The 22,196-nt window shown below is 45.2% G+C and overlaps 1 protein-coding gene and 1 pseudogene across 1 annotated transcript; one reads left to right on the top strand and one right to left on the bottom strand.

The window, feature by feature from the left end:
• Window positions 1-2,855: 2,855 nt before the first annotated feature.
• Window positions 2,856-3,470, bottom strand: LOC114113773 (17-beta-hydroxysteroid dehydrogenase type 6-like). The gene has a single exon (XM_027965952.2). The coding sequence runs from the start codon at window positions 3,468-3,470 to the stop codon at window positions 3,117-3,119; it is 354 nt and encodes a 117-aa protein (XP_027821753.2). The 3' UTR covers window positions 2,856-3,116.
• Window positions 3,471-15,830: 12,360 nt separating this feature from the next.
• Window positions 15,831-17,822, top strand: LOC105612239 (protein cornichon homolog 1-like; annotated as a pseudogene).
• The last annotated feature ends 4,374 nt before the right edge of the window (window positions 17,823-22,196 follow it).

The following is a 22,196-nucleotide window of genomic DNA, read 5'->3' as shown; positions in this document are numbered from 1 at the left end:
CGAAATATTAAAAAACAAACAAAAAATGAAAACAGCCTATGAGACCTCCGGGATGACATTAAACACATCAACATTTGCATTACACGGGTCCGGGAAGGAGAAGAGAGAAAGAAAGGACCTGCGAAAGTATTTGAAGAGATAATAGCTGAAAGCTTCCCTCATATGGGAAAAGAAATCTCAACCAAGTCCAAGAAGCACAGAGAATCAGGATAAACCCAAAGAGGAACACACCAAGACACAGAGTAATCAAACTGACAAGAATTAAAAACAAAGATGAAATATTAAAAGCAATAAGGGAAAAATGACAAATAACATACAGGGGAACTCCTATCAAGTTATCAGCTGATTTCTCAACAGAAATGCTTCAAGGCAGACAGGAATGGCACGATATATTTGAAGTGATGAAAGGGAAGAAACTATAACCAAGAATACTCTACCCAGCAAGACTCTCCTTCAGATTTGATGGAGAAATCAAAAGCTTTCCAGACAAACAAAGGTTAGCAGAACTTTGCACCACCAAACCAGCTGTATGACAAATGCTAAAGGAGCATCTCTAGGCAGAAAGCATAAGAGAAGGAAAAGATCTAACAGAAAATAAACCCAAAGAATTAGGAAAATGGGAGCACAGATATCAATAATTGGGCTTCCCTGGTGGCTTAGACAGTAAAGAATCTGCCTGCAATGTGGGAGACCTGGGCTCGATCCCTGGGTTGAGAAGATCCCCTGGAGGAGGGCATGGCAACCCACCCCAGTATTCTTGCCTGAGGAATACCCATGGACAGGGGAGCCTGGTGGGCTACAGTCCATGGGGTCGCAAAGAGTCAGACATGGCTGAGCAACTAAGCACAGCACAGCATATCAATAATTACCTTAAATGTAAATGGATTAAATGCCCCAACCAAAAGACATAGACTGGCTGGGTGGATGAAAACATGTGCTTGTATACACTTCCACTTATCACATCACTCTGCTTGACTCCCCAAATTGTATATAATTATTTTATATTGCTAGGCTAATCATGTTCCCATTATACCTTGCAATTGTAATTATCTTTTATTTTAATCTGGCTATTGATTGTGAAAAATGATAAACATCTTTTACTATTTTGACTGTGTAACTATTACTCAATACGGTTGTATCATGATTGGTCAACAGAAAAATAATAGATCCTGTATCCTCAAAACTACCATTTAATAGAAAAACCCATAAACACTTTAAAATTCAGATGCATATCAGAATTATCTTAGAGGTATTTGAAAAATACAAATGCCCAGGTATTGCTTTTTTTTCCTCCAAATCTCCAGATATATTTCTGATGAACAGCTCTGTTTAAAACCAACTGGATTAGATGATGATCTTTTACTTTTATCTGGTTTGTTTCATTTTTTCTATTTCATATTCAGTGCTCCCATCTCATTTAGTTTATGTTTTTCAATTTTTCCATCTCTTCTTTCTTTTTTTGATGTTCTTTCTCGAGCTTTTATCAAGAGTAGTAGAAAACCTTTTGTATACATATATATCAGTCAGTTCAGTTCATTCAGTCACTCAGTAGTGCCCAACTCTGCCACCCCATGGACTGCAGCACATCAGGCTTCCCTGTCCATCACCACTTCCGGAGCTTCTTCACACTAATGTGCACTGAGTCAGTGTTGCCATCCAGCCATCTCATCTTCTGTTGTACCCTTCTCCTCCTGCCTTCAATCTTTCCCAGCATCAGGGTCTTTTCCAAGGATTCAGTTCTTCGCCTCAAGTGTTGGAGTTTCAGCTTCAGCTTCAGTCCTTCCAATGAATATTCAGGACTGATTTCCTTTAGGATTGACTGGTTTGATCTCCTTGCAGTCTGAGGGACTCTCAAGAGTCTTCTCCAACACCATAGTTCAAAAGCATCAATTCTTCAGCGCTCAGCTTTCCTATAGTGCAAATCTCATGTCCATACATGACTACTGGAAAAATCATAGCTTTGACTAGACAGATCTTTGTGGGTAAAGAAATGTCTCTGCTTTTTAATATGCTGTCTAGGTTGGTCATAGCTTTTCTCCAAAGGAGCAAGCATCTTTTAATTTCATGGCTGCAGTCACCATCTGCAGTGATTTTGGAGCCCCCCAAAATAAAGTCTCTCACTGTTTCCATCATTTCCCCATCTATTTGCCATGAAGTGATGGGACCAGATGCCATGACCTTCATTTTTTGAATGCTGAGTTTTAAGCCAGCTTTTTCACTCTCCTCTTCCACTTTCATCAAGAGGCTCTATACTTCTTTGCTTTCTGCCATAAAACTCATGAATTTTGCCTAACTAAAAAATTTGTGACATTTTGATTCCACTTGTATGACTTAGTATGAATAGAATGCTAATTTCTAATTTAAAAAATGAGATATACAACAAGCACCAAAGGTTTACTGAATAGCACAGGGAACTATAGTTAATATCTTGTAATACTCTATAATGGAAAATGATTTCATAAATAATACATGTGTATGTGTATAACTGAATCACATTGTGTGTATTTGAAAAATTTTAAGTCAACTATACTTCAATAAAATATATATATATATATATATATATATATATATATATTTTTTTTTTAAGCACAGAGAATAGAAGGAAAACAGAAACCAAAGAGAGAAGGAAAATAACTCCATGGTAGTTAACTGAGTTTCTTTAGACAAGTCCTGAGAACTCATTATCATCATTTGAAAGTGAATGACATTTATACCCAAGTGGAATGTCTATGGGTCAGCAGTGAGAACACAATCAAGTGCTGAGAACACAGCCCAGCTCAAGTGCTGCCCCCAGATACCCTTGCAGACTTTCAGCCAGAGCCCCCACCTCCACCCCTCCTCTAGAAAGTCCACCCTGATCACCCTGCTCACTCAGTAGCAAGAAACCCAGACTTTCTGTTGAGAGAAAAGGGGACACCAGACAGATAGTCTGCAAGGACACAGTCTCATCAGGGAAATGTCTCCCCTAAACTGCAAACCTTCAAGGTCAGAAGGTAGGGGTGAGGGATGGAAGAGGCTCATCTGATCAGCTGGGTGAGGTGAAGAAGGCAGGTGGGACTTCACGTCTAGGAAAACACCTTGGACTCTTCCCCAGGGTCCTGACAATGGGTCTCCTCTCACACAGAGAGAAGAAGTAAACAAGAAATGTGGGCGGTACCTCTGTCCCCCACACGCTCCTTCACCCACTCGGTGGCCACAGCGACGCTCTCTGTCTTGGTGACGTCCAGGATCACCGTCTGCAGCCTGTCTGATGTCTGCTTCCTCAGCTGCTCCACCCCCTGCTCCGTCAGACACGCAGCCAGGACTCTCAAGCCTCGCAGGTCCAGCTGCCTGGCCAGCTGGTTCCCGAAGCCCGAGTCACAGCCCGTGATGAAGATGAACTTGTCCCGGAGGTGGCTCACCACCTTCCTCTCCCGGTACCAGCGCAGGAGGTAGTACAGGACCACGAGGACCGCCAGGTACAGCCACATGGCTTTGCAGGAGACGGACACACCACAGGTTGTGGTGAATAGGGTCTGGTTAGTGATCAGACAGGAGGAATTAAGAACATGCACCAAGCTGGTTGGCATGGAGGCTCCAGACTCTCTGGCATGGACTTCTCAAGATTTTCCTGTTCACCTTCTTCAGGGAGTACTGCTGACGACGATCCCAGTGCTTGCTTTTGGGTACCCTTAGCCCGCTTCTCATCGATACCATTACATTTCCAACACAAAACCTTAAGGATGACAATACCTTTCCCAACCTCACTTTCCTGGTCCTCCCACCCCTCCCTATTTCCCTCTGCCCACCTCTCCCTTCTCAATCCTCACACCCACACACACATTAGAAGTTTTGCATTCCAGATTTCATGGTTCACAACCAAATTGTTCCCTTTTTCTTACTGAAGCCTGTGACCTGGGTCCCCCAGGTTATTTTACATTACAGGAGGCTTTTTCTAATGAAGATTCATATAATGGGATACACTTGGAATCAAGACACACATGACTTCAAAGCCCAGCTCTGCTGCCAACTAGCTGTGGGACCTTGGCAGCTGGTGAGCCTCTGACCAGCTTTCCTCTCTGGCTCAGCTCACAGAAGTCCCTCCTGAAAGACTAAGTCCCCTCAGCCTCTCTAGGATTAGAAGAAGGCAAAAGGGAATAAGGTTTCTCCTGATACAGTGGCTCTCTGGACCAGAAAGATGTTCAGAAGAGCAGTGGGGGTGTGTGAGGCAAAGAGAGGAGACGCGAAGGGAATGAGGGGACACAGGCAATGGTGAGACTTTTCCCAGATGCTGGGACGGGTGTTGGAAGGACTCACGCAAAGCTGCTCTAACAGGTGTTCCCCTGCCAGTCAGTGCTCTGGGCATCTCCCTACCATCCACTTTTACCACAGCTTTGACAATGAAACAGATGCCCCTCGAGCCCACCCCAGCAGCCGAGATACACAGAGAGGAGGACAGATTCAGCCTCTTGTGGTCACTGCCACCTGCAGGGTGCTGACTGCCTCCTGAAAGGAGTTGTCCCTCAGGTGGCAATCAGCAGCAGTAATGGAAAGCATGGTCCTGAAGAAAGCAGCCTGTGCCTGCTTCCTGGGTGACCACCAGGACCCTTTCACAGGGGTTTCCCAAAGGGTGAGGAAGAAGAAGGCCAGGATGGAGGATGGTGCCTTGGAAACTGTCATGAAGCTGGGGGAACAGGCAAGTCTTATACAAACACTAACCCTGTTAAGGGTGAAGGTGGTGGTTTCTTTACTTGGAAAACACAGGAGATTTTTTTCTCTACCGTGAATTCCTTCACCATAAATTCCCACGGGTCCATGTAGCAGCCCCATCCCACTCCTCACATCATCATCTTCCCTTTTCCCATATGAAATTCACCTGATGACTTGTGGGGGTCTCAGGAGCTTCCAACTCCTGTTCCAGGTGGGTACAATGACAAGCAGGTCGGGAGGGAACAGTAAGAGGCAGAAGCTGGGGTGACACTCACCTGGGATCTGCAGGGACCAGAGGAAGAAAACTTTCAGAGGCAGTTCTGTCACGGAGACTCACTGACAAGAATCTCTGCACCTTATGTCCTTGGAGGGGTAGTTTGGCCAGATTCCAGGGCAGAACCTCTGACGCACATACCCCTTGGCGTAGCCCCAGAGTATCTCAGTGGGGACCACTGTCAAGCTAAGGCCACCCTCCACCAACTGCCTGTTCTACACCCAGGACACGTCCTCTGAGCAGGTGGAGGTTAGGTAATGGGGGAGCAGGAAGGGGTAGGGAGTGAGGGCAAACTGTGCAAGCTTGTTTCCAGCTCCACTTTCTGAAGTGGAGACTCTAAAATGTAGAGACCGATCAGTGTGATTAGGTGATTGGAGGGGGTGGGGAGTCACTGACCACAGGCAACTCACAAAAGCCAGGCCAGCCCAGGGAAAGAGTGACAGCACCTTCCCTTTGGCACTCCTGTGGATCTTCATAGCATGGGTTCCTGCCCCTGCATACGTCCATCAGAGCAGACCTAGCTCCCCCCTCAAGGAAGGCGGCCTGGAAAAAGGAGGAATGGGGCTCTGCTGAGGGTCCAGGCTGAGAATGTGAGCTGGTGTGCCCTGCACCTTTTTTCCAGTGCGTTTGTTGTTCTGTCTTGTCTGAGTTGGGGGCGGTGAGTCACAGTCCCCAGAGTTGGCCATGGAACTTATCTCAGTGCAACCCTGAGTTCCCCAACCCCTTGTAGGACCAGCAAGGAGAGTCAGGGTTTGTAACCTCGCAAGTCCTCCGACATTCTGTAGAGGATTGCTGGAGATGAGTCCAGACCTCCTGAACACAAACCCTTAGGGCATAAAGTGAATTAGTGATGCTTTACTTGATTTCAGTTGGTTTGGAAGGTCTGGCGGTGTGTGTGTATAAATAAAAATATGAAAATATAGGGTCTTCAGGTCAAGCAAGAAGCTCTAGGTTTGCATTGAAGAGGAGAACGTGGATCGACCTTGAGGGGCTGACACACCACAGCCTGAGGGATTCAGAGATCCTTGAGGATCCTCTTGGTCACATTCATCTCTTCAGCAGTCCCTCTCTGACACCAAGCCTTTAAAACAGGTTTGAGTTTCAGGGGTCCTGCAGCATCTGACCTCGTTCTCTGTTTGCTTGAAAATGGTGATATTGTTTTATAATGTAAGGTTTCCCTAAACACGCCGTAATATCAATTTTGAACAAAAAGAGATAAAAATTCAGTAGTTTAGTTGACTCTTGGAGAAGTCCCTCCCACTCAAATTTGCCCTCAGCCCAGGTATCTGTATGACTGTACAAATGCCTTCTCCACTGAGTCCATACTCAGATCATCATGACAGCAGAGGACATACAGAGAGCAAGGGTCTCTGGAAGCACTGGGACATCAGGGGAATTCCTGCCCTGCACACAGTAGGTGCTCAGTAAGCGTTAGCAGAAAACATAAGACCGGGCTCCAGAAGTGACTCTCACACTACTCCACTGGAGGGTAGGAGAAGGGGAGGCTGGGGGACCTGGCAGGTGGCAAAGGATGGAGGGTAGTGATTCTACAGGAGGGGATGGCAGGAGGACCACAGGGAGGGTTCTCTTAAGAGAGAGGCTACACGCCCCCAGGGAAGGGTTCGGGCCCTGCCTCTCCCCTGCCTTGGCCATCCTTGCATTAATCCTAAGACCCCAGGTCACACGATAAGCCCCAGAAATATACATTAGTCCCTCACTTCTGCAGACAAAGGGATGCCTTCAGTTGCTTCTTCAGATCCTCCTCAGGTCACCCACTCACCCCTACACCTCCTCAAGGGCACCTTCCTCTCACAGACACACACCCACTCCTGCCCAAGGCCGTGGTCACAGTTACTCGTCCTGTATAAAGTCTTCACCTTTTATTTTAAGTAAAATATAACCAATGGAAATGCATGGTTTCAAGACAAAACAAAAATTGATTTCTGTGTCCCCCTATTGAAGACACCATTTTCCAGCCAAGATTGGCTGAGTTGGCACCTAGGCTGGCGTGTCAGGCTGCTGGTCCATCCTCCACACATATCTCTGACTACAAGTATGTTTAGGGAAGAAGGGCTTTTATCTCCCATGCGCATTGCAGTGGGAGGGGGAGCCTGGCCAGGGCCAAGGCGAACCTGGAAGAGGTGGACATGGGCAGAGGGTAGGGACCCGAGACCCTCCCAGCTGCTCAACCCTTCCCTGAATGTGGATTCCTCTGGGTCGCAGGAGGACCATAAGGCTCAGAGCCTTGAGAGGCTGATCAAGGAAGACAATACAGACAAGAGCTATTCATCTTAGTTTCTCACTACAAAACATGTTTCTTCCTAAGTAATGTCCCAAAAGAAGCCTGGGGAGGAGGTGGGAGTGAGGTGGGATGGGTGTCCTAGTAACATGAGAACCCCACTCTCTACCTTATTTCCCTCCCCCCATGCATCCTCTCCCCTCCCAGTACCCAACGCCTTGCTACCATGCACCCCAGTCTTGGGTTATAAGAAACAAAACAGCAAGGACTATTACTCACAGTCTGGTTCTACAGGGATTAAGCCATTCATCACTACACTGCTGGCTTATAATGTCCAATGAAAGAAACTCACAACAAAGAGCAGGAAAAGGAACTCTGCTCTGGGAAAAACAGCTGATAGGCCATCAGATAGAAATATTTCAAAAGAAATTCTTTATTACCAGGGAATCTTGCATCTTTCCATACTTAACAAAGCACTTAAATCATTAGCTGAGATATATATTTCTTGGGACTAACAATAACCTTCTACTGAGATGTATGCTTGATTGCATATATCCTTCAACCAAAATTACTGGTTTCTGTTTCTGCCTCTTTGGGGCAGGGCCTCAGAGTTATCCTATAAACTCTATCCTGGGATATTGTCCTCATGGGGCATTGTCCTCAGGAAGACACTAAATCAGCTTAACTCACAGCTCTTACATTGCGGGGTTTCTTTTATTGCTTTTTTTAAGTTGATGTCATGGGCTTCTCATGCATCTCCAATATATCATGAAATCAGTCTGGAAGGTGGGCATGTAGCTTATGGGGAGATGAGTGAGCATGCCATTCAGGCCAGGTGAGTAACAGATCTGGAGGTGGCTCGTGGAGGCGTGCTCCATGGAGTTTCTCAAGAGTGTTAGATCATTTTGGCTTCAATATTTCAATTGACTTCATGACTATCCAGAAGGCAATCTCATACAAATATATTCTCATTTCCCAACCCTCCCACTTTATTTTATATTATATAGTATATACATTATATTCCCCTTCTTTTTTCAGATTTTCTGACACATTTTGGACTGAATGCTCAACAATCAGTATGAGGGAAACAGAGAGAGACAATGAGGAAGGGAGGGGAATTCAGGAAGGAAAGAGACAACAGATAGAAGACAAAAACAAAAAGATGAGTGTGGTCTGGTGCAGACTAGTTGGGTAAAACAGACCTGATGACCATTCTCTACATCTGTGTCTCTTTTCCTGCCCTGGTAATAGGTTCATCTGTACTGTTTTTTAGATTCCACATATAGACGTTAATTTTGAGGCTTCCCTGGTAGCTCCGCAGTAAAGAATCCACCTATAGTGTAGGAGATCCGGCTTCGATTCTTGATTCAGGAAGATCCCCTGGAGAAGGAAATGGCAACGCACTCTAGTATTCTTGCCTGGGAAATCCCATGGACAGAGGAATTTGGCAGGCTACAATCCATGGAGTTGCAAAGAGTTGGACATGACTGAGCAAATAACACTATATGCGTTAATACACGGTGTTTGTTCTTCTCTTTCTTACTTCACTCTGTATGACAGACCTAGGTCCATCCACATCTCTACAAATGACCCAATTTCATTCTTTTTATGGCTGAGTAATATTCCATTTTATTATGTACTACTTGACGTATATAGTAACATGTATAAAATAGATAGCTAGAGGGAAACTGCTCGGTGCTCTCTGATGATCTAGATGGGTGGGAATGAGGAAGGGGAGAGGTCCAAGAGGGAGGGGATGTCTGTACACATACAGCTGATTTACTTTCTTGTACAGCAAAAATTAGCACAACATTGTAAAGCAATTCGAATCTAATTTTAAAACTGAAAAACAAAAACCAGAAACCCCAAGTTTATGCAAATATGTTGATAGGCCTGGTATTGACATCTAGGGCCTGGTTTTGAAATACCCACGCCAATACTGAGCAATGTTCCTACAGGAATCTGGAGAATTCCAAGGGTAGGCTTTCAAGGGGAGGCAGGGCTGCCTCTATTAACCACTCTCCCCAAATCAGAATTCACATTTTGTGCCAGAAAAATCCACCCTCTCCTCCCACCTATAGGAGGCCACTCTGTCCCCAGGCCCCTCATTTCACAGGTGCCCAGCTTCATGGAAACCTGTCTGGGAGACACAAAGACAAATACCAAGAACTTAAAGACTTATCAACTAACAGAACTCAGGGCAGAAGAGCAGGGTCAGGACAGCTGGGAACAGGGTGTCGGAATTATTAACACACAGAATTAGTCCTTCCATTGCTTAGCACTAAACCTGCCCTCAGAATGTATATTTTCCTACCATATTTGACACAAAATACCCAATCAATATATACGGTCATATTATTGTACCACACAAGGCTTACATATGGGTATGCTCAGTAGTGTCCGACTCTTTGCAACCCCATGGACTGTAGCCCTCCAGGCTCCTCTTGTCCATGGAATTTTCCAGGTAAGAATACTGGAGTGGATTGCCATTTCCTACTCCAAGGGATCTTCCCGGCCCAGGGAACAAACCTATGTCTCTTGTGTCTCCTGCTTTGCCAGGCAGATTCTTTACCACTAGCACCACCTGGGAATCTCTACCATACAAGGAATGTTAGCCAATATTTTGTAATAAGTGTAATGGAGTCAACTTTTAAAAATTGTAAAATAAAAAATAAAAAATTTTAACAAGACAAAAACAAACAAACATAACCAACCAAACCACACCCCAAAAAAAAGCAAAAAGTATGGTTATACTAGAAAATTGGGTAAATAAAAGTCTACCAAGACATCATTTATGTTCAACACAATGAGTAAAATCTAGGAAACCATTATGTATCATATCCATTGCATACCACTTTAGTAAGTAATGCTACCTTACAGGATAGAATATTCCATCATTAATAATTATGTTTTTGAAATGTTTCTATTATGTTATAAAATTGACTACCCTCTTTTAATGAAAAGAAGTACAATAACACTATTTCCAAAATATAGTACTATGTATGTCAAAATGTTATCAGTACGTATACATGGGTGGTGAGATTTGGGGTGAATTTGGTTTTCATCCTTGTACTTTTCTGTAGCCACAATGATCATGTTTTACATTTATACCAAGATAAAAGAAATTAATGTTCTTCCTTTCACCAATAAACCACAGGCAGAACTGTGTGAACAAAAAAAGAGGAAGAGAAAGTGACCCCATAGTACTTTTCTGACCATCTTTACACAAGTCCTGACAGTTGTGCCATCATCTGAAAATGAGTGACATTTAAACCCAAGTAGGACAGCTACGGGTGACCAGCAAGAACATGATCAGGGCTGGGAACACAGCCCAGCTCCAGCCCTGCCCCCAGCCCCAGCCACCATGCAGCCTTCCAACCAGAGCTCCCGTCTCCTCCCCTCCTCCAGAAGTGCACCCCCATCACCCTACTCAAGAAACCCAGACCTGCTAAGAGAAGAGAGGACACCAGATGGGAAGTCTGCAAGGACACATTCTCATCAGGGGAAACTCTCCCCCGAAGCTGCAAAACTTCAAAGTCAGAGATGAGAGTAGGTGGTGAAAGAGGCTCCTCTGTCAGCAGGGTGAGGTGAAGAAGGCAGGTGGGACTTCAAGTCCTGGAAAACACCTTGGAATCTTTCTTGACAGAGGATCTCCCCTTCACACTGAGGGAAGAAATAAATACAAAAGAAATCTGGGTGGTACCTCTGTCCCCAACACATGCCTTTACACACTGGTGGCCCCAACGATGCTCTCTGTCTTGGTGACGTCCAGGATCACTGTCTGCAGCCTGTCTGATGTCTGGTTCCTCAGCTGCTCGGCCCCCTGCTCCATCAGACATGCAGCCAGGACCCTCAAGCCTCGCAGGTCCAGCTGCCTGGCCAGCTGGTTCCCAAAGCCCGAGTCACAGCCTGTGATGAAGACGAACTTGTCCCGGAGGTGGCTCACCACCTGCTTCTCCTGGTACCAGCGCAGGAGGTAGTACAGGCCCATGAGGACCACCATGTACAGCCACATGGCTTTGAAGGGGACAGTCACACACAGGCTGAGGTGAAATAGAGTCTGGCTAGTGAACAGACAGGAGGAATTAGGAATATGCATGATGATGCTTGGCCAACCAGATTCCAGGCTGTCTGGCATGGAGTTACCAAGATTTTCTTGTTCACTATCTTCAGTGAGTATGACTGACTCTGACCTCGATGCATGCTCCTTGGTATGCTTACATCATTTCTAATAGATGTCATTGCATTTTAAACACAAACCCTTAAGGATGACAATACTTTCCCAACCTCACTTTCCTAGTCCTCCCTGTTCCGTTGGCCCACCTTCTGCTCTCCACCCCCACCCTTACCCACACAGATTAGAACCCTTACATCCAGATTTCATAATTCACAGCTAAATTCTTTCCTTTTTTGTATTGAAGTCTATGACCTGGGTCTCCCAGATTTAGTGGAGATTCTTACAAGGGAATACACCTTATAAGGGAAGACGTGTGGTTTTGAACCCAGTTCTGCTGCCAACTAGCTATGTGACTTTGGGCAGCTGGTTTAGCCTCTGACCAGGTTTCTTCCTCTGGCTCAGCTCACAGAATTCCCTCCTGAAAGACTCCTCTCTAGGATTAGAAGGAGAAGGCAAAAGGGAATAAGATCTCACCTGGTTCCCTGGACCAGAAAGGTGTTCAGAAGAGCAGTGGGGGTGTCTGAGGCAAAGAGAGGGGACACGAAGGGAATGAGGGGACATAGGCAATGGGGAGACTTCTCCCAGATGCTGGGATGGGTCCCACAAAGCTGCCCTAACAGGTGTTCCCCTTTCACTGTGTGAAGATGCCCTGCCTGCAGCTCTGGGTACCTGGCTCTGTTGCCCTCTCTCTGCTCTGTGCTCAAACCCTGCCCTGCCCGGCAACACACACAGATTCCAGACCACGCAGACACTAAGAGAAGACTGATTTGAACTGTGACATCATTAACTGGAATACTAATTTCCCCCCAAGCACGGAGGGCTGCAAAGCCCAATAATTGGGAAGGAATTAGTTCAGTTTGTATGAGGGTGACGGTGGAGAGGAGGAGCCAGCTGCCCGCTCCAGAGACTGAAGACAGGACCTGAGACTGGACCCCAGAGCAGCTGTGCATGGAGGGGCTTTCTCCATGACGGGGAGGACACCATCCAGGAATGGGGGTGGAATTCTAAGTGGAACAGAGTTGGTGAGTGGGGCGCCTCTGTCCCGGCACCCCTGCAGCCTCTGATGAATGGGGCTGCAGTCCCTGTTCAAGTCACCAACGCGACCTGTTCCACCCTTCAGGGAAAAAGCCAGCACCCTCAGGAGGCCGGTGAGGCACGCTGAGGCTCCCAGGGTCTCCAAGAAGAGAAACTTCTTTGTCGATGTGGTTCTCCCTCCACAGTGACTGGCTCCCAAGTTGTAACCCTACAAGAAGCATGCATGGGTGGTTTGTGTTTCAGGAAGTACTAGCAGAAAGCAGAGTCCTAATCAGTCCACCATTCCCTGACTTCTGGAGAGGATTCCCGGAGCTGGGCCAAACCTCTTGAACATCTTTCCCCTCAGGGCTACAACAGTCTTTATCTGAGGGGAAGAGAAATGACAGGCATCAAAAAGTCCCAGGTGAAGGCCGAAGCAATGGCTTAGTGTTACTGAACCTACGGGGACTGTGCTGCTTGTGCTGGGTACTAGAGAACTGCGGCCTCAGAGCCCTGGAGAGCAAGGGCTGAGGCTCCTCATCTTCTATTTCCGGAACCTGGCAGTGCCTGGCATCTGACAGAAATGAATGAACCTTTCCTGCGACATCCTCTTCCTCTCTCCTTTTCCCCCTGCATTTCTGACCTTGTCTGACAAGATGAAATCCCCCAAAGCCTCCATCTCCTCGTGTTTATTATAAAGGAGGGAATGCGGAAGGCCTCAGCAAATCCTCTCCACTCCAGCTCTCCAGGAGTCTAAGAATCCATATGTTGTCTTCAAAAGTGTGAAACTTTAGGAAGGTCAGGTCTCAGGATGCACCGGAGAATTTGAGGGGAATTTCTGTCCAGCACACATTAGGTGCTCAAAATGAGTTAGTAGGGGGCTTCCCTGGTGGCTCAGATGGTTAAGAATCTGCCCGCAATGCAGGAGAGGGGTTGGATCCCTGGGTTGGGAAGATCCCCTGGAGAAGGGAATGGCTACCCACTCCAGCATTCTTGCCTGGAGAATTCCATGGACAGAGAAGCCTGGCAGGTTACAATCCATGGGGTCTCAAAGAGTCAGACACGACTGAGCAACTAACACATACACACAAGTTAGTAGAAACTGAATAAATATGCCATCAGCAAGGGATTGTCAGGAAAGCTACAGAGACCCCAGGAAGGTGCTTTGGGTCAGGAGGTGGGGGAATCTGAGGGAAGAAAAGAAGCAAGGGGCAGGGTGGACAAGTGAAGGAAGGGAATGCTGAGGCATTCCAGGAGGCTGCTGGGCGGGGCTGGTTTCTCTGGAGGAACGGTGCCCGGGGCCCTGCTGGTCTCTGTCTGTCTCTCCAAGCTTCCTCTTCCTTAGACTGACGTGCATACCCCCACACACATTTTCTTGGGAAACCATGAAAGGAAATGGCTGTCCTTCATCTTGTGGAAGGATAAGGGCTGGGAGCAAAGGCAACTCACTTCCCCTTTCTCACGTCCTTCCACAGATCAAACCACTCTTCTCTCAGCCTCCATAAAAGGGGCTTCTCCCCGACTCAAGAAATGTCCCAGAACTCCCAAAGGCTGAGTCCCCTCCTTGGAAGCGTCAGCCCTACCCCCACTGCTTTTTATCCTAGCCTTCATCCATGAGAAGCTCTTCTAGGGTCATCATTTTTAACCTTCTGGACATCATGGACCCCTCTGAGCATCCAAGGAAGGCTCAAAGCCCCATAAAAATGACTTCACACAACAGACAGGGTTTTGTATGTACTTCTCAGTGAGTTCACAGACCATCTAAAGCCATTAGGTGCCAGCATCCAGCTCAAAAATCCTTATAGTAAGAGTTTACTTACTGAACTACTAGCAATGTGACTCGGGCAAGTTGTTTAATCTCTCTGCTTCTGTGTGTCTACATAGAACCCACCTCTTTAAATTGTGAGGATTAAATGAAGTAGTTGCAACTGGCAAATGTAAAGGTAGTAGCTGTGAGCTGTAACTGTTACTCATTGAGGGTTCTTCATCTTCTATGTAAGAAACACACTGTCATAGGATAACTAAATAGAAGAGGAAGGTGGTGTTGAGCCAATTTGCTGCTGCTGCTGCTGCTAAGTCGCTTCAGTCGTGTCTGACTCTGTGCGACCCCACAGACGGCAACCCACCAGGCTCCTCTATCCCTGGGATTCTCCAGGCAAGAATACTGGAGTGGGTTGCCATTTCCTTCTCCAATGCATGCATGCATGCTAAGTCGCTTCAGTTGTGTCCAACTCTGTGCGACCCTATGGACAGCAGCCCACGAGGCTCCTCTGTCCTTGGGATTCTCTAGGCAAGAATACTGGAGTGGGTTGTCATTTCCTTCTCCAATTGAGCCAATTTAGAGGGGGAAAAAATGGATAGTGTTTTTGGGAATGTGGAGAGGATCTTGGTCAATTCCATTAAAAAGGGATTTTTCCAAGAAGTGGAAAAAGGGGCGTGCTTATGCCAGACGCTTTGCATATACACTGTTATGTATCTCATACAATAGTCCTGCAAGGAAGCACCGTCATCTTCATTTTATACATAAAAATGTAGGCTCAGGAAGATAAAATGACTTGCCCAAAGTCACACAGCTACTTACTGGTGGGACAAGGTGTCAAAGCTAGGTCTGGTCCCCAAGCTAGGATTCTCTCTACCATCTCCAAAATGAGCGAGAAAGCAAGAAGAACCGAGCAGAGCCAGGATCCAGTCGCTGGACCGCATCCATCACTGGGGAGCCTGGGGAGCCCCTGATCTGACAAGGGGGAGCCGCTGCAGGCAGACAAAGCAACTTCCAGGCTTAGATTTGGCTTCTGCACTCAGTGGCCTTCAGGAAGCTCAGGTTGGGGAAGGAAGGGCAGTTGTTGCCAAACTCCTCTGCCTTGACCTGTCCGCAATCCACCTGCCCTCACACACGAAGTAGGGTCCTTGGCCACACAGGCTGGGCAAGCAGGGCAATTCCTGGGACAGCTCACACTTGCCCCTTTTCCAAGCCCCTGGCCCCCTCCTGACCCTGGGAAGCTGCTTGCCTTTATCTGTGCCTCCGAATAACTCCTTCCTGGTACCTTCCTTCCTTTCTGATTGTTGATTACAATGTCTTGTCTATATACTTTTGAAAAAAAAGAGGGGGAGGAGAGGGGAGGTTGGGAGGAGAGAGAGGAAAGAGTAAATTTCCAGGAATTGTTTGGCTGCTGCTGCTCTTGTTGCTTGGAGCAAAGCTGTTTGCTGCCCCCTCCTCCTGCCCAGCTTGTAAAGAAGCCTGGGCTCCTGCCCCTCGCTTTCCCACTCCCTTCCAGTCTCTCTTTCCAGTTGCCTACCTCCTCCCTCCTAAGAAAAACACCCACAAGAAAACTGCCGAGCTATCACTTATTCCTTCCTGAGGGAGCAGCTTTCCCTCTGGCCCTCTGCTAGAAGGAACCACCAGCATTTCCTCTTGCTGAAATTAACACAGTTGGGTGATGGGGGTGGGGGAGGGGACTGGGGAGCAGGTGGAGGTGAGGAACCAAGGGGTGATGTCTCCATGTGGGATGGAAGAGGTCCTTGACAGAAGATTCAGAGACCTGGGAGCAAGCCACTAAAACGCAATCTTGAGAGGAAAGGAAACGACCACAGATCAGAATGTGTGGTCCACGTGGAGAGAACAGAAGCCAGAACTACAGGTCTTTCTGGAGGGTGTGCAGTCCAGTGGAGCCTCCATCTGTGTGGGTCAAAGGCAACGAAGAAGGAAGTGAAAATTCTCAGAAGGTTCCTTACTGAAAAGAGATAGCCCACAGGATAGAAACTGAGATCCTAAAGAGAGAGAGTAGAACTGTCTGAAAAATAAAAGTAAACCTCATTTTAGGGACTTCCCTGGCAGTTCAATGGTTAGAACTGGGCACTTTCACTGCCAGAGTCTGGGTTTTGATCCCTGGTCAGGGAACAAAGATCCCACAAGCCACACAACATGGCAAACACACACACACATACACACACATCACATCACATTTTATCTGTTTTTTAAATCATTTTGTTCCTCTCTGCCTTTTAAAAAATAATTTATTTATTTACTTATTGCTTCCCAGTTGGTGCCAGTGGTAAAGAATCCAGTTGCTAACGCAGGAGACACAGAGACCCAGGTTCGATCCCTGAATCGGGAAGATCCCCTGGAGTAGGAAATAGCAATCCGTTCCAGTTCTCTTGCTTGGAAAATTCCATGGACAGAGGAGCTTGGAGGGCTACAGTCTATGGGGTCACAAAGAGTCGGCCATGATGGAGAGAACGTACTTATTTATTTATTTATTTATTTTTGGCTGTGCTGGGTCTTTGCTCCTTCTCTGGCTTTTCTCTAGTTGCAGAGAGCGAGACCTACTCTCTAGTTGCGGTGCACAGACTTCTCACTGCGGTGGCTGGTCTTGTTGCGGAGCCCGGGCTCTAGGACCCCCGGGGTCCAGTAGTTGAGGTTCCTGGGCTCTAGCGCACAGGCTCAATAGTTGCGGCGCATGGGCTTGGTTGCTCCACAGCATGTGGGATCTTGAGAGACCAGTGATTGAACCCACGTTTCCTGCATTGGTGGCAGGCAGGTTCTTTATCACCGAGCACCAGGGAAGCCCCCCAGACGCCACATTTTACATCGTCACAGCTCATCGTGACAGATTTCTGGACCTGGGAGTGATCTGATATGTGAGTGGAGGTGTAACACAGTAAGAAATATATATTTTGGCGGCGGCGGAGGCAGCGGCAGTGGAGGTATGGGATGTGGCCTCAGGAAGCGAATGGTTTTACTCAGAGGGCCTTGCGCAGCCTTTTTCCGCTGTCAAAGCGCTGCTCCCTTCTCCCAGGCCATTGCGCTCACTCTCGCGGCCTTCTGCTATATGCTGGCGCTATATGCTGGCGCTATATGCTGGCGCTATATGCTGGCGCTATATGCTGGCGCTATATGCTGGCGCTATATGCTGGCTGGCGCTGCTGCTCACCTCCGCGTTCATCTTCTTCGCCATTTGATTATAGCATTGGATGAGCTGAAGACTGATTACGAGAATCCTACAGACCAGTGTAATACCCTGAATCCTCTCATGCATGCTTACTCTCTTTTTTTTCATGCTTTCTTCTGTGTCACGTTTCTTCATGTAGCAGAGTGGTTTACGCTGGGTGTCGATATGCCCCTTTTGGCATACGTTTGGAAGTATAGGAGTAGACCAGTGATGAGTGGACCAGGACTCTGTGATCCTACAGCCATCATGAATGCACATATTCTAGCATATTGTCAGAAAGAAGGATGGTGCAAATCAGCTTTTTCTCTTCTAGCCTTTTTTTTACTACCTACATGGCATGATCTATGCTTTGGTGAGCTCTTAGAACAACGCTCAGAAGAATTGGTCCAGTTAAGTGCATGCAAAAAGCCACCAATGAATGGATTCTATCCAGCAAGATCGTGTTTCCAAGAGTGGCCTATGGAATCTGATCAGTTACTTTAAAAAATGATTTCTTAGTTTTTAAATGTTTCCACATTTTTTTGTTTTTGGAAAGACTGTTTTCATGTGTTATACTTGGATAAAGAATTTAAATGGAATTACATATAAATTAATATAAAATGATGCCTCTGGTGTTGACAGGTTGGAACTTGCACTCCTTAAGGAACAGCCATAATCCCTTGAATGATTGATTGCATTAATTATTGACTGTCCTTAGTCCATTGGAAGCTTTTGTTTATAGGTGCTTATAGGGCTCATTTGGTTTTATTGAAACGCCATTTAATTAGAAATTAGCTGTAGATATCAGGTGCTTCTGATGAACTGAAAATATGTATCTGACCTGTGGGAAACTTCATGGGTTTCCTTATCTATCATGTAGATGATTATATATGGATGCATTAAAAAAATAATAAGAGTGGGATTTTTTCCCGTTGGACTTGAAATACTATCCCTATATATTGCATGAATGAGAGATTTTCTCATATTTCTACCAGCATAATATACTTGCTTTAATTCTTAAGCATAAGTGAACATGATACAAAAATATATGCTGACTTACTTGTGAAGAATGCATTTAAAGCTATTTTAAATATGCTTTAATTTGTGAGACTTTGCTTATTAAGAAATTGGTTACTATACTTAATGTTATAATAAAGGTATTCTTAAGAATTTGCAAGTGCTTTAGATTTTCAAAACCGAATGAGACAGAACATTGTATAACCATCCAGCTGTTCCTTTAGTGCAATACGATAAAACTCTGAAATTAAACAAAAAGAAATATATATTTTGTCTCTGCCTCCAGTTCCTCACACAGAGCTCCTAAAACCTTTGTAATTTCCTGAGTGATAAGAGCATCTTACACAGATTTCCCAGATTCCTTGGAAATTCCTGGGTGATAGGAATGTCTTTGTTCTAATGAGGAGACTCCTGGCCAGCTCCTGAATGGCTTCAGGTTGGGGGTGGCCACCAGAAAGACCAAGCCTTGATTGGAAGCTTAGAACTTTCAGCCTCACTCCCACCATCCTCTGGAGAGAATGGTGTTGGAGGCTAAATTAATAATCAATCATGTCTATGTAACGATGCCTCCATAAAAATTCCTAAACTATGGGGTTCAGAGAGCTTCCAGTTTGGTGAACAACACATCCATGTGCCAGGAGGGTGGTGTATTTCAACTCTATGGGGACAGACCTCACCCAATGTACCTCTTTTTCTGGCTCTTCATTTATAGCCTTTACAATAAAACAGTAAACATAAGTAAATATTTTCCTGAGTTTTGTGAGTCAATCTACCAAGTTATGAAAACTGGCAGGAGGGGATTGTGGGAACCCCCAACTTTATAGTCACTTTGGATAGAAGTGTGGGTACCTAGAGGAACCCATTGCTTGCAACTTAAGTAAGGACAATCTTGTGAGCCCTTAAACCTGTAGTGAAGTGAAGTGAAGTCACTCAATCGTGTCTGACTCTTTGCGACCCCATGGACTGTAGCCTACCAGGCTTCTCCATCCATGGGATTCTCCAGGCAAGAATACTGTGGAGTCTGACACTAACTCCAGGTGGTTGGTGTCAGAATTGACTTAAATTAGAAGGCGATGGCACCCCACTCCAGTACTCTTGCCTGGAAAATCCCATGGACAGAGGAGCCTGGTAGGCTTCAGTCCATGGGGTCGCGAAGAGTCGGACACGACTGAGCGACTTCCCTTTCACTTTTCACTTTCATTCACTGGAGGAGGGAATGGCAACCCACTCCAGTGTTCTTGCCTGGAGAATCCCAGGGACAGGGGAGCCTGGTGAGCTGCCGTCTATGGGGTCGCACAGAGTCGGAAATGACTGAAGTGACTTAGCAGCATTTGATGTCTGGAGAGTTGGAAAACTGGTTGGTGTTGGGGGGAAACTCTACACATTTGGTGTCAAAAGTGTCATGAGTAGAGAAAGCTTTAAGAAAACTGAAAATATCTTTTTCCATGGAGATGGTTGGTGGTGACGGTGGCATTAAGTACATGTGAGTGTACAGATGGTCAATAAACACATGAAAAAATGGTCCACATCACTCATTATTAGAGAAATGCAAATCAAAACTACAATGAGGTATCACCTCACACTGGTCAGAAAACCATCATCAAAAAACCTACAAACAATAAATGTTGGAGAGGATGTGGAGAAAAGGGAACCCTCTTGCACTGTTGGTGGGAATGCAAACTTATGTGGCCACTATGAAGAATGGTATGGAGATTATATTTAAAAACTAGGAATAAAACTACTATATGACCCAACAGTGGTAAAGAATCTGCCTGCCAATGCAGGAGACGCAGGAGATGTGGGTTCAATCCCTGGGTCAGGAAGATCCCCTAGAGGAGGAAATGGCAACCCACACCAAAATTCTTGCCTGGAAAATTCCATGGACAGAGGAGCCTGGTGGGCTGCAGTGCATGGGGTCACAAAGAGTCAGACACTAAAATCCCACTGTTGGGCATATACTGAGAAAGCCATAATTCCCACTATTGGACATATACAGAGAAAACCATAATTCAAAAAGACACATGTACCCCAGAGTTCATTGCAGCATTATTTACAGTAGCCAGGACAGGGAAGCAACCAAGATGTCCATCAGCAATGAATGGATAAAGGAGTATTACTTAGCCATAAAAAGGAATGAATTTGAGTCAGTTCTAGTGAGGTGAATGAACCTATAGCCTGTTATACAGAGTGAAATAAGTCAGAAAGAGAAAAATAAATATTGTATATTAATGTAAATATATGAAATCTAGAAAAATGGTACTGATGAACCTATTTGCAGGGCAGGAATAGAAATGCAGACACAGAGAATGGACTTCTGGGCACAGCCGGGGGTGGGGGTAGGAGAGGGTAAGATGGATTGAGACAGTAGCATTGAAACATATACATCACCGTACGTAAAATAGGTAGCCAGCAGAAGCTGCTGTATAACACAGGGAGCTCAATCTGGTGCTCTGTGCCAACCTAGAGGGGTGGGATGAGGTTGCGGGGTGGGAGGCATGTTCAAGAGGGAGGAGACGTATGTGTATTTATGGTGGTGATGGTTGCATTGTCACATTGTGGTCACATTATTGTACAGCAGAAACCAACACAACACTGTAATGCAATTATCTTCCAATTAAAAGTTTAAAAGAATTTTAAAAAGTGCATGTGAATGTACTTAATTCTACTGAACTATATACTTTAAAATAGCCACAATGGTAAACTTGATGTTATGTTTTTTTTACCACAATTAAAAAGGTCAGTTAGCAGACTTTAAAAAAAAAAAAAAACCACTCTTTGAATGGATAAACAAAATGCACTATATCCACACAGTGGAATATTACTTAGCCATAAACAGAAATGAAGTATAGACACAAGGGACAACACAGATGAATCTCAAAAATGTTACGCTAAGTGATGTAAATCAATGAAGTTAGAACACTCCCTCACACCATACACACACATACACACATACAAAACTCAAAATGGCTTAAAGACAAATATAAGACATGACATCATAAAACTCTTGGAAGAGAACATAGGCAAAACAGTTTCTGACATAAATTATAGCAATGTTTTCCTAGGTCAGTCTCCAATAAACATAGAAATAAAAATAGAATAGAAATAGAATAGAAATAAAAATAAACAAATGGAACCTAATCAAACTTACAAGTTTTGCACAGAAAAGGAAGCCATAAACAAAATGAAAAGACAACCTACTGAATGGGAGAGATTATTTTTGCCAATGATGCAATTAACAGGGCTTAATTTCCAAAATATGCAAACAGCTTGTATAACTCAATAACAAAAAAAATCAAAAAATGAGCATAAGACTTAGACATTTCTCTAAAGAAGGCATATAAATGGTTGATAGGAACAGGAAAAGATGCTCAACATTGCTAATCATCAGAGAGAGGCAAATCAAATCTACAATGAGGTATCACCTCACACCAGTCAGAATGGCTGTTTTTTACAAGTCTACAAATAATGAATTGTGGAGAGGATGTGGAAAAAAGGAACCCTTCTACACTGTTGGTGGGAAAGTAAATTAGTGCAGCCACTACGGAAAACAGTATGAAGGTTCCCTAAAACACTAAAATTAGAATTGCCATATGATTCCCTTCTGGGCATATCCAGAGAAAATTCTTTCAAAAAAGATGCATTCACTCCAATGTTCATAGTGGCACTATTTACAATAGCCAAGACATGGAAGCAACCTAAATGTCCATCAACAGATAAATGGATAAATAAAATGTGGAATAACTAGTCAACCATAAAAAAAGGAAATAATGCCATTCGCAGCAACATGGATAAATCTAGAGGTCATCATACTAAGTGAAGTCAGAGAAAGACAAATACCACATGACATCACTTAGATTG

This window comes from Ovis aries, chromosome 3 (assembly GCF_016772045.2).
Source record: "Ovis aries strain OAR_USU_Benz2616 breed Rambouillet chromosome 3, ARS-UI_Ramb_v3.0, whole genome shotgun sequence".
Lineage (NCBI taxonomy): Eukaryota > Metazoa > Chordata > Mammalia > Artiodactyla > Bovidae > Ovis > Ovis aries.
The sequence above is the reverse complement of the archived record's forward strand: the minus strand, read 5'-3'. Positions and strand labels throughout refer to the sequence as shown.